The following is a 17,993-nucleotide window of genomic DNA, read 5'->3' as shown; positions in this document are numbered from 1 at the left end:
TCAGGTGTGGGCAGCTTGAAGCCAGCGCGATCCTCTTCTGCATCCTCTTCCGTCTTCTTCGGTCCCACGATGCACTGCACCGGCCCCGCCGTCACTTCCGGTGCCACAGCGTCATCCCTGCACAGCTTCTGGGCATGCCCAGAAGCTGTTTTGCAAGGTATGACGGTGCCTGCACCGGAACTGACGTCAGGCCCGGTGCAGACGCATTGATTCCTGGGAGCGATGACGTTCAGCTCCCAGGAATCATTGCAAAGCCAGGAAGTGACGAATCGCCGTGGCCGCCGAGGGGAGGAAGAGGAAGTAAGGTAAGTATATTTTCTTATAAACGAGGTAAGTAAAAAAAAAAAGATTTCGATTATCCATTTGTTTTTCAGGTGACCCGGAGCGAGAAGATGGAGGTAAGTATAATTTTAGGGTGGAACTCCACTTTAAGTAACAGGTTGAATAAAATTGGGTTCTAACTTTTTTTTTTAATTTTTGCTGGAGTTTTTATTAATAAACCAAAGGTACTCAATTCATGTAAACCTGTCAAGCAGAATGTGTAGGCTTCTGCTGCTCATCGATTTTCCTAAAAATGCTAAATGCTTGGCTTTTAATGATGATACTTTACCTTTTGAGTATGTCATCTGGGTCAAATCTAGAAATTGGGAATACTGACTTATCTGTGGGTGTGGAACTTAGTGGTAAAGGCCATGTTTTTAGACTGCATTTGTGCGACCGGCAAACCATTGTCAGCAACAGAGTCACCCAGGTGAGGGAACTACTCACCTAATGGAGTCACTCCTTTCCTGGCCTGGAACGCTATAGAATCCTGCTTGCTATCTTTCTGGTTAAGGAACTGAGGGAACTACTCCATAGAAGAAGGTAAGTGGTCTCTTAGCAATCCAGCCAATGGTGAGCCGGTGCAAGTGGCAGATTCACACAGCTGACATCAGCCTAGGGAAGCTAAATAAAGCCAGGCAACTAGCATTTTCCCCAAAAGGACTAGAGCGGAGATAGCCTTCTTATTTATTTTTTTGACCATGTTTGTACTTTAACCCTAGCCTGACAAATTTGCTACAAACTAATAACAGGAAAAATGCATTGGCTGAACCAGTTTTTTTTTAGATATCGGCTTCTTCTGGTGGATGCATGGAATGGTTTGTCTGGTCTTGGCTTCAGTCTGAAAATTAATTAACTTTCCTCAAGATCTTTCCATGTTCTTTTACTATCTCTCTAGTTACACTACAGAATTTGTAGATTTGGGGAATGTGTCTGCTCTCAGGACATTCCGTGTCCTCCGTGCACTTAAAACAATCACTGTAATTCCAGGTTTGTATTCTTTTTACTCCATTCATGGCATGTTTCTTTTGAGGCTTGTATACATACCAGCAATAGCTGTAGCTGTAGATCAGTGCTCCTAGTGTTCTGAAACTAAACAAGTGCTCATTAAGTGTAAGTGTCTAAACCAGTGATGGCGAACCTTGGCACCCCAGATGTTTTAGAACTACATTTCCCATGATGCTCAACTACACTGCAGAGAGCATTAGCATCATGGGAAATGTAGTTCCAAAACATCTGGGGTGCCAAGGTTCGCCAACACTGGTCTAAACCATCAAGCAATTATCACCAATACTACACTGGATTTGTTAGAATCCAAATCTGCCATAACCATATATGCAAGTACAAATAGAACTGTGCATGTCATAAGTGCCAGTACAAGGCCATCTAGAGCCCAGGGTGGACATGCCAAACTGCGCCCCCCCCAGATGTATCAGCATTATGTGTCAGCTAAAATCCCCCCACAAAAACACTGAGCACTAATCTGCATGCTTATCCCCTAAGCATAAATTCTCCCTCCTCCCAGTACAAATCCCCCTTTCAGCACAAGTCTTTGTCCCCCTATCCCCGCAGCTCAATTGCCCCCCCAAATCCTCTACCTCTAAAATCTCCCCTCCTAGTACACATCTCTCCCTCACTTCAAATGCCCCCTCCAGCACAAATCTTCTTCCCCCGTCCTCCCTCACAACACAAATCCCCCTAAATCACCACTCTTGGCACCCCCCACACACACACACACACACAAATGTTCCCTTCTAGAGCAATACCCCTTGCTGCCCCCAAATTCCTCTTTCCAACACAAATCCCCTCCACCCAAATCTCTTTGTGGCACCTCACATAACACCACAGTACCCAGGGCAGCCGCCCATCTTGCCCAACCCTTGTCCCAGCCCTGCATGTCATAGAAAAGTGTACACTTTGAAACAATTCATCTTGCAAAACTGTTTCCTTGTAAATAGGTGCCCAGTGCAAAATGTGATTCAACAGTTTAAATTACTCCTCTGTGTCTTCTACCAATATCATAAATTGTTCACCACAGTGCACACCCTAAGAGATAAGCACTCACCAGATAATATTTACCACCACGAGTTGGTCAAAACTTGTGTTTAGGTGTATCCACCAATATGGTGGAAATTGCAATAATTACAGAAAGAAAATAACATGTCAAATGATTTATTCCCACTGGATAAATAATGTTCGGAGACTGAAGGATCAAAGGAAAAGAAAGGAAAGAGGAGGCTTTTTTGTATATAAGGTTGTTCAGACATTGGCACAGACACCACTCCAGAGGAAGTCGTATTTTGATGAAACATGTTGCGTGGGAGCAGACTGAGATGTCCTTACATCCAACCAGAAATATTGGTGCATCTGTTCTTGATGCATGGAGGTAGCGCTGTCCAATAAAGAGCCTCTTAAAGAGTTCTTTATATCACATGGGAATGTGAATTCTTTTTATATAGCTTTTTTATAACATTTTTAAAGGTTTCATGCTATGATAGTCTCTTTTCTCTTATTTCTGCTGAATTGCTACTGAAAAAAGAGCCTACACAATGGAAGAAGGGGACAGAGGTAATGAGAGAATGGATCCAGCTAAAATGTGAGTTTTAACCAAATTAGGGTTACTTCACATTTGTCTGGTGCATTTTAGGTGAGTTTAGGTGAGTACTGAACCCTATATATTATGTGCATTGTCATGAAAGCACATCAAACATGTACCAAGCAGGATTTTTTTTAACACACCTGTACATAAAATGCACAGGTGTAAACCATATCAGCTGGTGAGTGTTTATCTATTAGGGTGTGCATAGTGGTGAACCATTCATAAAATGAATGAGTGATTGAAAACTGTTAAAGCACATTTTAAATTGGGCAATTCTTTTCCAAGGACACTATTTTGGAACCCTGGACTGCTTTGTGTACCGCTCAAGCTCGATGGAATGGGGTGTGAATCCGAAACATCCACCGCTGTGATTGCCGACAGGGCAGAGAGCTTTTCCAAGCTCATACAATCACTGGCAGTAAAGAATGGACTCCCTGGAGCTGCACATCTGTGCTGTTCCTAAGCTGAGTGTATGAATGGCAACCTCAGCCTGGACCCGACCAGGCCACTCCACTAACGCATTTCCCCCCGCCCCTCGGAGCTTAGTCTTGGAGATCCCCATTGCTAAGTATCACGTACCTGGAGGTGAGCCTGAACAGTGAGGAAGGCCTCTCTTACGCCTCTGACTCGGGTCCCCTGATAGTGCAGACAGGAGATGCCGAGTATAAAATAGCACGAGTGCCTGATGTAGCTGGAAGCAGGCTGAAGTCCACAGACAGGGATAGCCGGGTAGGTCCAGAGCAGGTATGCAGGCAACAGGTGCTGGTGGCAAGAGCGTAGTGAGACAAGCCGGGTCAGAAGTCAAACGGTCATACAGGAGCCAGAAGGAGCAGACTGGAGCGGAGGTCAAGGGACAGGCCGATGTCGGTGCAGGCGGAGAGCAGAGGATAGTCAGGACAAGCCGGGTCTGGTACTGGTAAACAGGATACAGGTAGCAGGTTCAGGTCAACAAGGCTGAAGACAAAGCAGCACTGGAGCTGAGCAAGGGCTGAGTTTAAATAGTCCATTTGGCGCCAGCATCTGTCACATTGCGTGTTCGCGTGCTTGCGTGCGCGCGTTCATGCATTCGCGCGTGGGCGTTCGCGCATGCGCATTTGCCAAGTCCCGGCGGGATTGAACAGAAACACAACTCTGAACAGAAAACCTCTTCTTACACTAAGCGCTGAGGGGCGGAGTGAAATGCATTGGAGGTGTGGCCTGGTCAAAGTCAAGGCTGAGGTTGCCATTCATATACACCCAGCATAGGGACAGCATGGAAGTGCAGCTCCGAGGAAATCCTTTCTTTGCTCACACTATTTTGGAAAATGATGAAAAGTTTATATGAGATTTTTATGATTGTTACAATTCCAATGTATTTGTGATAATTGTTTGATGGCTTAGACACTTTTTTACATATTGTTAGCACCTATTTAATATGACAGGTGTGCTGGGCTATACTCTTTTAGGTTAGAAAAGATTGTAAAGCGCAAAGGTAGATGCATTTTTAAAAAATACATTCCAATAATGACTGCTCAACTACCTCTGTGGACAGTGTTTTTTTGCCTTTAAAGTGCACTCTGCATGGGCCTTAGATAAAGAGAAACTTCTTTCCAGTGTTATGTTTTTTTTTTTAGCTCAGTTTTCGCTAAAGATTATATTGGTGTAAAACTACGATGAGCCATATCTGTTGCTAAGCTGAGATATAGAGTAATATGCATGATCTGAAGAAAGAGAACGCTGCTCCAGGTGTATGGTGTGTAGTGATTGCCAGGAGATAGAATATCCCATAGAGTGCTGGCCCCGGCCCGCCTCCCTAGGAACACTTGTAAAAAAAGAAATAGCTGCACATCCAGGGATTCCAAAGTTTCAAATTTCCTTTAATTCCAAAATGTTGCAAGTGATGACACCAAAGACACCAACATGAAGTCTACGAGACTTCATGTTGGTGTCTTTGGTGCCATCACTTGCAACATTTTGGAATTAAAGGAAATTTGAAACTTTGGAATCCCTGGATGTGCGGCTATTTCTTTTTCTACAAATATGCATGATCTGATCGCAGGTTGAGAAAGCTAGTCATATCTGGGGTCATGAGCCTTATCTGCTGCTATGTAGAAATATAAGGCAGATACTAACATATCTAGCTAAAACAATTTCTCTTCCACAACTACTAGCTTTTCTTTTGGTGCTTTATGCACCTATCATCTGGGGAGTTGGTTAGGCCTTTTAATATGAACAAATATGTTCATGCTTCTGAGACTAATGAGTACAGAGCAGAAAACTAATCTCAGAATTTCGGAGATAAATGCTTCCTATGAAACGTGTTTCTCTGTAGTCCATTGAGGGACAAGCATAATAGAAAGCAGCCTAGTGTTATACTGCTGCCTACAGGGGAAATGGATGCTAGGCACATAGAAAACTGAAGAACAGTCTCCTGGAAGCTGTATTATGACTTTGCCGTAGTTCGTTTCAGTGGGAAGGTTCTGCAAGTGGCTAGTTCTTCTTTTTCTCTTTTTTGCCGTGGGGTTTTCCAAGTTAGGCTAGTTCATTTGTGTTTTTTTAGGTGTGCCCTTCCATCTGTTTGGACTGCTTTTGGATAACCCTAGGTTGCCTACTATCAAGCGGTGTCCCTCAATGAGCACTTGAGAAAATTGGATTTTTTTACTCCCTGTAAAATACTTTTCTCAGAGTCCATGTAAGCCCCGTACACACGAGTAGAAATTCGGCCGGGAAATCTCGTCCGACGACCGATCTGCCGATTTTCGGCTTGTTAGTATGATGCTTCCGACATCCGACTCCAACTTTTCGGCCGAAAAAATCCTGGTGTGCAGGCTATATAATTTTTGTCGACTGTCAAAACACGTCAGATTTTCGTCTCATTAGTACAGATTTCGATGGGGAAAAATCTTATGAGCAAGACTAGGCATGCTCAGAGATGAAAGAACACAAAGAAAGCAATCCAACACATGACATCACTTCTGAAGTAGAATTTTGTCGTGCGGGAAAATTCGTGTGCAGTCTAGAGCACATTCCAACCAACAGACACCACTCTGGACAAAAGACGGACGACCGGTTGGCGGAAATTCATTGCATGTGCTACGAGGCTTAAGAGTCTCCCTGCCCTCATGCTATTGTTCTTTCTTTGGATTGCTTGCTACAACTAAGCAGGAGTGAGGATGAGGGATTATAATGTCTGTGAGGCTGGCCTTCAGTTTTCTATGTGCCTAGTGTCCATTTCTCCTGTAGGCAGCAGCAAAACCCTAGTTTGTTTACTGTCAAGCTGTGTCCCTCAATGAACTTCAAGAAAAGGTTTCAAACTCCTATTTTGTGAATAGTTAGGATAAGTTCACATGTAGGCATTTTGGGGCGTTTTTCTGCTCTAGGATCAGCTCAAAAAATGCCCAACAAGACAAATCCTATTCATTTCAATGGCCCCTGTTCCCATCTGAGCGTTTTGACGTTTTAAGCAAAATGCCCAACGCTCAAAAAAGTACATGAGCTTGTTTTTGGGCAGATTACAGGCATTTTTATTTTTTTCCATTGGTCACTTGTCAACCTAAAAACGCCTGCAAAAACGCCCATAAAAACGCATAAAAAACGCCTGAAAATAGTAACGCCAAGATGTGAACGTGGCCTTAGGATTTGCCAGGTCCTATTGTTATTTGGTATTATTCTTCCCACCTTAATGTTTCTATTATTGATATCCGATTTTGTGTTGAAATGTAGTCTTGTCCTTAAATGTAGTTAAAGGACTTTGATATAGCAGGAAAGCTTTTGTCATTAGATTGTTAACAAAGAGCAGACGGTCTCAGTTTCACAGATTCACACCTCCTGCGCGGGTGTCTCCAATATCATTTACAGTGTGTTGATGTTTGTTTCCTTACTTCCCTGACCCCCAGTAACCCTACTCTTCTTGTTCATAACCCTTAATTAGATCATATCCTTGTCCATTTTAGTTAGCAAGATGTCAGGAATTTCAAAGTCCTACATTGTAGCCATACAGCACATACGCTCTTTCTGTGGGAATTGCTAAACAGGAAATCTGGGCTTAGGTTTTTTTCTCATATGGCGCTGCATCAGGGAGCCTTTCCAAATGATTTGGCAATAAAGATGACCCATGGGAGCTACGGACAATAAGTTCTGCCATCTAGTGTAAATAATCGGGAGCCAGCTGCATAAAAGGCAATCCATGAAGTTCTTCCTTTTCCACTACATAATTGCAAGTTTAAAGTTAAACTCTATGCAAACATCTACTCTAAATACACAGATAAAAACAAGATGTTTTACCCGTTAAAGCATTTCTGGCCGTGAATTCGAGAGATTTGAGGTGGAGGTGTATCAGACAGCACACCCAGGAAAATTACCCTATTTTCTTTGTTAAAGCTAAGGAATACTACCCTGCCCCCACTCAATCTGTTGATTGGACAGTCAGGGAGTAGCAGCAGACTGATGACGTCATTTCTCTGTTCAATCTGCTCTCCTCGGGTCATTTTGCTCCCTTTCAGCACATTTGATTGCATTATGTATTCTATATTTGCTTGGAGTTCAGCTTTAGAGAGAATGAATAGAAGGTCCTAGCTCTTATGGATATACTAGTATTGATAGAGTGATGGCTGCTGCTGAAAAATAAGGTGCGTGTGCCTTTAAATGTGAAAGTGTGTAAGTTATCGCTGCTCAAAGTGCCAAAAGATTAATGCATATTATAATAAATAGACATTCTAATAAATAACATATAAGTGATAAAAAGGTATCAAAAGTGCTAAGTGCAAACCGTGCTCAAACCTATGGTGTAAAATATAAATAAGTAAATAAATAAATGTTCTCCAATGTTAGTGTATACAGTTCAAATAGCAATAATAGATGTCCTCCAATTTAAGTGTATACAGTTCATAAGGTAATAGTGCTACATAGTGCTCCAGTGCTCCACTCCGCAAAAAGTGCTGGTGCTCCCCCTAAGTGTGCCTACACTGTGTACAGTATATCAGGCCTTGTACACTGTTTCTGTGCCCTTCAAATGTGTCCTCCAAGTCTGGTAATACAAACACCCAGGGGGAGGGCGAAACGCGTCTAGAGAGGCAGAGGGCGTACGACGTCACTTCCTGTCATTTCCGGTCGGTGGAACGCACGCTGCAGAAGCAGCAACCACCGGATCGTAAAGCGCTATTCACTCATTTATATTGTAAGTGTATTCCTTTTTGACCTAATAAACTTTTGTAACGTATTTCACCATGGTGAGCCTTATTTCCTTTTATCACTGAGGGGATATATGGCCAACAGCATATTCCAGCAGCCTCCTACAGTTAGGCATAGGACCAGCGTTTGGATTACCAGACTTGGAGGACACATTTGAAGGGCACAGCAACAGTGTACAAGGCCAGATATACACAGTCTTCCGGTGAGTAGGGACACTTAGGGGGAGCGCCAGCACTTTGTATGGAGTGGAGCACTGGAGCACCTTGTAGCACTATTACCTTATGAACTGTATACACTGACATTGGAGGACATTTATTTATTCACTTATTTATATTTTGCACCATAGGTTTGAGTATGGTTTGCACCTAGCACTTTTGATACCTTTTTATCACTTATATGTTATTTATTAGAATGTCTATTTATTATAATATGCATTGAATGATCTTTTGGCACTTTGAGCAGTGCTGACTTACACACTTTCAGCTTTAGAGAGGATCTGTATTGTAGTAGAAGCAGTGCCCAAACAAATTAAGACTGAAGCCATTGGCTGTGAGCGCTGAGTGGATACTGGTTTTCCTACGTGCTCGTTTGACCAAAGCCAGTGTCGGACAAAGAGCTGTACACAGCTGTCCTGCTGAACCAATCGTTTTTGGCTGATTTTCGTTCTGTGTGTACCCAGCTTTTGGGTACTTTTCTAAAGATGATGAAAAAATAATAGAGGGATTTGTTTTATTTATTTTATTATTTTTAGACAACAGTAGACAAAGGCTCAAACAAGTTACCCCATATGGTCATAAGTTTATGGACAGCTAACCATTACACTTTTAAACAAGTTTGGTTGACATCTCATTCCAAAACAAAGGGCATTAATATTGCGTTGGCCCTGTTCTTCTTGGAAGGTATTCCATGAGATTTTGGAGTGTGTCTGTGGGCATTTGTGCCCACTCATCTAAAAGACAATTTGTGAGCTCAGCTTTTATTGGACATAAAGACTTGGCTCGCCCCTGGAGTTCTAGTTTCTATAACAGGTGTACATACTAGAGTTGAGGCCACTGTGCAAGCCACTCATGTTTCTCTACACCAGTGGTCTCCAAACTGCGGCCCTTTGCATGCTTTTATCCGGCCCTTGGAAATTCCTCCCACAGATATGTAGTGCCATTCCTCCCACTGATACAGAAAATAGGGCACTATTCCTTCCACTGGCACAAATGATGGGGCACTATTCCTCCCACTGACACCAACAATGCGACACTATTCCTCCCGCTAACACTAATGATAAGGCATTATTTCTATCACTAATATCCATTACGGGGCACCATTCCTCCTCCTACTGACCACAGGCTAGATATCATTTTTTTTACTCCCACTGACCACAGCCCCCCCCTCGAAGTCTGCAGGACAGTAAACTGGCCCTTTGTTTAAAGTTTGGAGACTCCTGGAGACCCAAACTTTCTTTGTAGAACTTGCTTTGTGCTCGAGGCACAATAATGCCGGAACATGAATGGGCCTTTCTCAATCTGAATCTCACAATTGTCTAATAAGTATTTGTATGCCGTAGAATTACCTTCAATGGAAACACCTGCGTTTAAAAATTTGGAGGGGAATGTACACTTTTCACAATGTAGTGCAGGTGTGATGTTCAGGTGCCCACAAAATTTGGCCATATAGTGTATGTACCAAATGTGTTTTTTTTTTTAAGTGTACTGGCTACCTAGCTCTTGAAGTTTGTCTAGTCCCCTGGTGCCAAAACTGCGACCCAGTGGCCACATGAAGCCCATTGGAACTTTGTGTGGCACTAATTTGAGTTTCCCTATTACCTTATTATATCTGTGATTTCTAGCAGTCTCGTGTAATATTTTTCCAGTTTATGACTGTCTCCTGAAGCATGTCTCTAGTCTCCAGCAACTCATACCATCTTCACAGTCTCTGACAGTTTCCTGCAGCATGACCGCAGTCTCTGACTATCTTTTGTATTTTGTCTGCAGCCCTTTGGGGATGTTGGGGGCCCCATTTGAGGCCCCCTATATCAAGAAGGTTGACCACCACTAGTCTAGACTACCCTGACTTTAGTGCATGTGATGGAAAAGGTTAGGTCACTTTGATGGGTTGTTGTCAAGGAAAGTAAATGGGGATGTTTCAGAATTACCTTCTCATACTTCATTAATCTAAAGCCTTTCCCTGTCCAATATTTTGGCATAGCAGGGCTCGATGAGATGAATTGATGTAATTAAAGTAACACATGTTTCACTCTCTTCCTGTTCTAGGCTTGAAGACCATTGTTGGCGCCCTCATTCAGTCAGTAAAAAAGTTGGCAGATGTCATGATTTTGACTGTCTTCTGTCTAGCCGTCTTTGCATTGATTGGTCTCCAATTGTTTATGGGAAATCTGAGGCAAAAATGTGTGCGCTGGCCACCTCCAGAGGAGGCTTACGAATATTACAGGAATATAACACTAAATTCTATGGATTTTGACAGCAACTCTACCTTGTATGACAACCCAGACATGTATGCCAATATCTCCATAGACTGGGGTCCCTACCTCAATGATGAGTGTAAGGCTACAGCCAGATATAGTGGCTTATTATATATTACTACACTTTTATTAAATATGCATTGTTGGTCAATATGATGTGACAACTTAATGTATGTCTTTTGTTTTTTTTCTTTTTTTTGCACATAGCAAATTTTTACTTCCTTGAGGGAGCACTTGATGCTCTTCTGTGCGGCAACAGCAGTGACAGTGGGTGAGTAATGTGTTTTTTCCATGTGATGGTATTGCAACTCAAAGCCTGGATAACTATAAGACAAAGAACTTATTAAAGGCTCACCTTTAGGAAGTTTCACCTTTAGGAATGTGTTAAATGTTACACTCATATTTAGGGTGTAACATGTAAAATTTTCCTAATCACCTGCTTCTCATTCCCAGAGGCCCCACCCACTATTCCCCTGGACAGCAGGCAGGGTTTCTTCTCCCTCGCAGCCTCTGTCACATTATAAATCGTCAAAGCTGTGTGGGGCTTCATCCACACATCCACATCATTCATTCACAGAGATCTGTGAATGAATAAACTACAAATCCCATCTGCCACCATAACATGCAGCCTTGTGGTTCTTTAATAAACTGCAAGTGCGTTCATCAGAACATTCTTAGTCCAAAGACATTTCCTCCTTCTTTCTAAATTAAATTTCCTTACAGAGGTACGGTCAGAAAGCTGCAGGAAGAGTGTGCAGGAGCCTGACATTGCATCCACGATCTACTGATTGCGGGTGCAATGCTTTGCAGGTTCCTGTAAAAATAAAAAATAAATAATAAATGCACATTTTTTCCTGCAAAAACATGTACATTTATTATGAACCCAGTCTTTAAATTATATCTATAGCCACATTTTGAACAGTTAAAAACCTTTACTTCCTCTTTATTAATAGAGGGAATGGCTCTCAAACAGTTGTCACCAGAACACATATCCACATTGGAAGATTCCCCCTCTATTCCTGTTCCGGTGCCAGCTTAAAACTTTAGATTTTCCTTCACTGCAAGTCCCAGTGACAATGGTCACCAGGAAAAAGAAAAAGTGAATCATCCTAATGGGGACACGGACAGCAAAACACTTAGCTGGGGTTCTAATTAGGTTGCTATGGAAAACAGAATAATCTTTTTTTACATTCGTTTTAATAAAGGAGCCGTTAGACTTTTACAAAGGAAGTTTACAAAGGAAGAAATTAGTCAGTTTTTTACAGCCCAGTAGCAACCATTTAGATTTATAATGAATCAGGCCAAAAAATCCAGTAGCTATAGCTGACATGTTTCTGAAGGTGGAGACTTTCACTCATATCTCTTCTTTTATACATAGTAAGCCTTTGCCCTAGTAAATGCATACAAGATGTACTTACAACTTATTGATGGGATACCTGATTAAGGTAAGTAAGTAGATAAAGATAAGAGTGACAGTTCTGGAATTTGCACCTTCAAAAACCTGTCAGCTGTGGCTCCATTATGTCTTTCCTTACTGGCTGCCTTTAAACATTCAGTCTCCGGGAGACGTGGCTTGATGGTGGAGCAAGCGGTTCACTAGTTTCAGAGCTCCGTGAATCCTCTTACGTCCTGCCGTCCATCCTGCTGTCCATCGTGCACTGATCCACCCTTGAGTGACACCACCGTGATCCAAGGGACCCTGTGCCTCTTCTGGACCATCAACATGGTGAAGATAGGGAAGAGCAAGGCACCGCTGACAGCTGGTAAGCTGGACAAATTCTTCAAGCAAGATGGCTCCAGCGACCTCCCTCCCTCGGCACCTGCAACTACTTCACTTCCTCCCTTAAACACCCAGGAGGATTTGCTTCACTCCTCTACCGCAGCCCTCCCTTGTCTGTCCTACAGTGCTGAACTACACGCGGACCCTGCTATACATCTTTTGAAGCATGTGAACCAAACCCCCCTTCTGCTGAGCCTACTTTGACTCAAATAATGTCAGCCATCCAAGACTGCACAGCCACTTTGACTATTTAAATAGAGACCATTCATATAGATTTTTCACTGTTAAAACAAGATGTACAGAACCTGCAGGATCGCACTGGGGTCACAGAGGAGCGCATTAGCACTGTAGAAGACACTCTGGCTCCTCTGGCTACCACCGTACGTGAGGCATCCTGTGAGCTTGTGGCTCTTAGGGCCAAGGTGGATGACCTTAAAAACAGATCCTGTTGCAATAATTTGTGCTGTATGGCATTTCCTGAAAAGATGGAGGAGGCCTGTGACGAGACCAATCTCGCCACTGGGCGTTGGAGAAGCCTGGTTGCTCGCCTCCTGCAATATGACTATGGACCCTCTCATCAGCCCAGGCTAAACATAAACCCCATGGCAATTTGACTGTGTTTGTGGCATCTGAGCGCTGTTTGGATATGTTGAGCGGTCAGATCCAGGCTATCTGGGGATGGGTTGAATGTAGGGGTTCTGTTCAGTAGACTTTATATTTTTTTTAAAATATAAAGTCTACTGAACAGAACCCCTACATTCAACCCATCCCCAGATAGCCTGGATCTGACCGCTCAACATATCCAAACAGCGCTCAGATGCCACAAACACAGTCAAATTGCCATGGGGTTTATGTTTAGCCTGGGCTGATGAGAGGGTCCATAGTCATATTGCAGGAGGCGAGCAACCAGGCTTCTCCAACGCCCAGTGGCGAGATTGGTCTCGTCACAAGGCCAATCCAGAACAATTTCTACTCACCTGGCTGAGGGAGACCTTAGGCCCAAGATATCACCCCTGTTTCTTTTGCCATTGAACGTTCACATCGGACCCCACCCTGACCTCCCCTGGCGGGTGCCTTGCTGTGGCCTATTATTGCCCGTATCCTCAATTTTCAAGACAAGGTGGCTATTTTGTGGGCTGCGAGACAACGGGGGGAACTTCGCTTTAATGGTCAAATAATCCAGATTTTTCCAGATTTTTAAGCCGAGGTTCAACGCCAGCACGCCTCCTTCGGTACGGTCAAGCCAGACTGAGAGAACAAGCTGTCCAATACTCCATGCTATTTCCAGCGAAACTCAAGGTGATCTCCGCAGGCAGGTCCTATTTCTTCACCTCACTAGTGGAGGCCTCCTCCTGGATAGATGAAACCTTCGGCCGTGCGCATTGCTACCGCAGGCGCTTAAAGATGTCCACATTTTGCCTTACTTTTATCAATATATGTTAATTTCGCTGCTGTCTACACTGTCACTACCTCTTCTTATTGAAGCCGTTTTACAGACCCTCCCAAGATATTTTTGACAGAGCGGAAAAGATCTAACATTTGAGGAGATTTGCCCTCACATCCTGCCCCTGTTACACCTATATAAGAAATGGAAGGGGAGGGGTCACCTTGAAGGTACAGATAGCAATAAATCAGACATTCAGAACATGTGCTTTTCCTTTTTGTCTGTGTCCGTGTGAGAGAGACTTTTCCATCAGTTCCCCAAATTACAAGAATAAAAATGTATATAGGGACATGGGCAGCAATAAAAACTGGCACTAACTCTTCCCATCTTTATTAAATGTGAAATTAAAGGAGTTAGCTGAAGTTGAGCTTTAATTCCTGGGTAAGGATGCAAACCCTTTGCTGCTGTTATACATTTTATTCGCCATGATAATGCCATGCAAAATTCTCTTAAATATGTGTAATGATAATCTTCATAGTAAGTAGACACCAAGGTTTCTGACACTGAAAGCCTACTAATAGAAAAACTGAAAACAGTTGTTAAGTGTAATTAGGGGGGGGCATAGTCATAACTCTGAAATGATCTAACTGCCTTTTCTTCAGTGGGGTTCTCTGAGGACTGGCCTTATGCTACTATTTGTTCTTCCTTTTCAATTTTACAATTAATATTAAAAGTGTATACAATGCCCAAACTTTTCTTTTTAGTTTTTCGGAGCGAGAAAATGTAAAAACCTTTGGCATGGGTTTATTGCTGTCTATGTCTGTGATAGGGGGAATTACCCTTTCTGTTTGTGATGGTGATGTCTGACACTGGAAGTCAAAGTGATGAGAAAGTCACCAGAACTGGAACAGAGGGGAAATCCTCCAATGGGGACACTTGTTAACACAACAGCTGTCTAGGAGATTTTCTCTCAATTAATGCAATGGTTTATTATTCCAACATGCTCATTTCTAGGACTAGGACATTGGTCTTGCACTTGCTATGATAAAAAAAAATGTATTTAAGACTTTTATTTCCCTGAAGGTATTCAGAGGCAGGAGCCTAGCGTATACAATTTTAAGTGGACAGGGGTAAACTACAAAATGTACAAATTGTAGTTGTTATTTCTTTATATTTATTCCTTTTAAAAAGACCTGAAAAGCAGGGCAGAGGCTGGCAGATAACCAGAATATTTTACTCTGGTGTCTTTTATCAACAGGAAATGCCCAGAAAGCTTTGTGTGTATGAAGACTGGAAGGAATCCCAATTATGGTTATACCAGCTATGACTCCTTCAGCTGGGCTTTCTTGGCGCTGTTCAGGTTGATGACCCAAGACTACTGGGAGAACCTCTTCCAGCTGGTAGGCTGTCTCATTCCTCTGCAAGTTGCACATAAGTAAAGTTTATCACATTCTGTTTAGAATAAACTACCCTTTTACAAAAAAAAAGATTTTCACAATTTGAAAGAAATAGAATGTGTGAAATAAGTTATAACACAAAACATAAATGAGAAAAAGCATGGGACAGACAAATTTCCCAGCATGGTGTGAAGTTACTAGTATTTTATACTAAAGTAGTCAAATCTATCCAAAACTTGGAAGTCTGCCAAAAATAAGTTATGCACCGTGAATGATAATTTAATTCCATCCATAGACCAGTATGTTAAACTCTCAATAGATGATCAGAAAAAAGTCAAAATCAGGGCTGGGTGCCAGAATGCAGATTAGATTTGATCAGCAGGTAGGCTATGGCCTCTGACAAAGTGTAATTGGCAGCTTCTGAGAAGGTAAGAATTGTTTAAATGTCATCATATGCCCAGGATTTTAGGTTTGGCTTGAGCTAGGGTTGAAGAATAGGCTAGGGATAAAACTTGGTCATTGCTCTGGGGGAAATTATTTTTAGGGTGAAAAGTGAATTAGTACATTTAGACTCTGTTCAAACACTTTTCTCTTGGATATCATAAAAAAGAGGGGAGATATTTGTTTGTGAAGACAACATCCTTCAATCGAAGGAGCTGGGCAGAAAATTGTTGGTTGAACATCGCCTACATCCAGCCAGATGCAGGCACTGTTTGATGCTTTTCTGGTGCCACTGCTGACATTTGTCAGAGTACAATAGCTTAGAAGTGGAATTCATCAATTCATGCTGTATAGCATGGATGGAGGAATCTGTTACATTCTTTTATTTCATCGCTGCAGGCTGAACAAAAAGAAAAATCTACAAGTACATGACCAGCCTAAAAAAAAGAACTTAACCACTTTACCACCGGAGGATTTTGCTGTCTTACGTCCAAGCCACTTTTTGCGATTCGGCACTGTGCGACTTTAACTGACAATTGCGCGGTACCCAAACTAAATGTATGTCCTTTTTTCCCCACAAACAAAGCTTTCTTTTGGTGGTATTTGATCACCTGTGCAATTTTTACTTTTTGCGCTATAAACAAAAAAAGAGCGACAATTTTGAAAAGATAACAATATTTTTCACATTTTTTTATATGAAATTCCCCCCAAAAAATGTAAAAATCTAATTTTTTTATCATTTTAGGCCAATTTGTTTTCTGCTACATATTTTTGGTGAAAAAAATCGCAATAAGTGTATTTTGATTTTATTTTGCGCAAAAGTTATTGCGTTTACTAACTAAGGGAAAGATTTTGTCATTTTTGGTGTTTTTTTTTTAACGAGTAATGGCGGCGATCTGCGTTTTTTTTTTTTTTTTGCGGGACTGCGACATTACAGTGGACAGATCAGACCCTTGACCGACCTTTTTGACACTTTTGGGGGTACCAATGACATTACTACAGTAATAAGTGCTATAAATATGCACTGTTACTGTAAAAATGACACTGGCAGGGAAGGGGTTAACTTTTATTGGAGAGGGAGGGGTTAATGTATGCCTGGTGCTTACTGACGTGTGTGGGGGGAGGTGACTGAGTGACACAAGGCCAGATCGCAGGTTCAGCTATGCTGAACCCTGCAATCTGACCCTTTCTGTCACTTAGGAGATCCGCCCGCTTGTGTTTACACAAGCGGGCGGATCTCCACACTCGATTCCCCGATGATCAGGGAAGAGCGTCGGTGATCACCGCCGCTCCTCCCCTGGCCCGACTCCCGCTGTGACTGAATACAGCGGGAGCGAGCCTCCAGTGGCGCGCGCACGCCGCCGAGAGAGGGGAATGTCTGGTGACGTAGGCCTACGTCGCCAGACGATAACCAACCACTTTGCCGCAGTACAGTCAACGTGACTGGTCGGCAAGTGGTTAAAGAACTTTCTGCTGTGAACTTTAAGTGTTAACTTGTAATGTCCATAGCTTGACCTCAGGTTCACTTTAGGGCTGGTAGTTGCATGCCTGCTGTGGAACTAGAAATATTTCTGGGAGTCAGAAGATGGCAGGTTACGACAACCATATATAAACAATAATCTGAGACGTTTCCTTTATAAACAAAGTAATGTAATGTTACTTTGCAAACATTAGAAGGAGATCAAACATTAAATATGTAATTGCAATGGGTGAAAAATGTCTGACATATGTCTTTTAACTATCCTTTTGCAGACTCTCAGAGCAGCTGGAAAGACCTATATGGTTTTCTTTGTGGTTATCATTTTCCTGGGATCTTTCTACCTGATAAACCTTATCCTGGCTGTAGTAGCCATGGCTTATGCTGAGCAGAATGAAGCCACCATTCAAGAAGCCTTAGAAAAGGAAAAGGAATTCCAGGATATGCTGGAACAGCTGAAGAAACATCAAGAAGAGCAGGGTCGAAGGGTAAGTATCTGGAACAGCTACTAGGTTCTACCATAAAGGTGAAGTTTAAGGTTCTGAGTGTTGTTAGCACTTGGTCATGACAAGCTTGTCCAGTTCTACGTATAGTTTTAACTGGACCTACTGTAAATAAAGTTATTTTTACATGAATTTTTAATGTTGGATTTATAATACCATATAAAATACAAATATAAAGCAAATGAATACGCATCACATACAGAGGGAAATTGGGAAATGTTGGCCTGATTGGTTGATTTGATTTGTTACAGACATATACCGTATTTGCTGTATATGCTATGAAGAGAGGTGGTAAATTAAGAAGTACTTTTATGAGCTGAACTAGATGTTTTCCAAATGCAGAGACACGCAAAATAAGTTGAGGCTGGACAACTTTTCTTGTAGCAGTAACTAGGGTTGAGCGGACACCTAGATGTCCGTGTTCGACGGGTTCGGCCGAACTTTAAAAA

At 42.3% G+C, this 17,993-nt stretch overlaps 1 protein-coding gene across 1 annotated transcript in view; it reads left to right on the top strand.

The window, feature by feature from the left end:
• The window catches only part of SCN4A (sodium voltage-gated channel alpha subunit 4), a 250,242-nt gene that overhangs the window by 117,490 nt on the left and 114,759 nt on the right, over nt 1-17,993 (top strand). The window contains exons 6-10 of the mRNA XM_082272569.1: nt 1,220-1,311; nt 10,354-10,641; nt 10,770-10,833; nt 14,985-15,126; nt 17,317-17,529. Of these exons, the coding sequence (XP_082128695.1) occupies nt 1,220-1,311; nt 10,354-10,641; nt 10,770-10,833; nt 14,985-15,126; nt 17,317-17,529 (799 nt within the window). The remainder of the gene's footprint in view (nt 1-1,219; nt 1,312-10,353; nt 10,642-10,769; nt 10,834-14,984; nt 15,127-17,316; nt 17,530-17,993) is intronic.

Source organism: Pelophylax lessonae (assembly GCF_965119305.1).
Source record: "Pelophylax lessonae genome assembly, chromosome: 11".
NCBI classification, from domain to species: Eukaryota; Metazoa; Chordata; class Amphibia; order Anura; family Ranidae; genus Pelophylax; species Pelophylax lessonae.
Note: the sequence above shows the minus strand (reverse complement) of the source record. Positions and strands in the feature narration are given on the sequence as shown.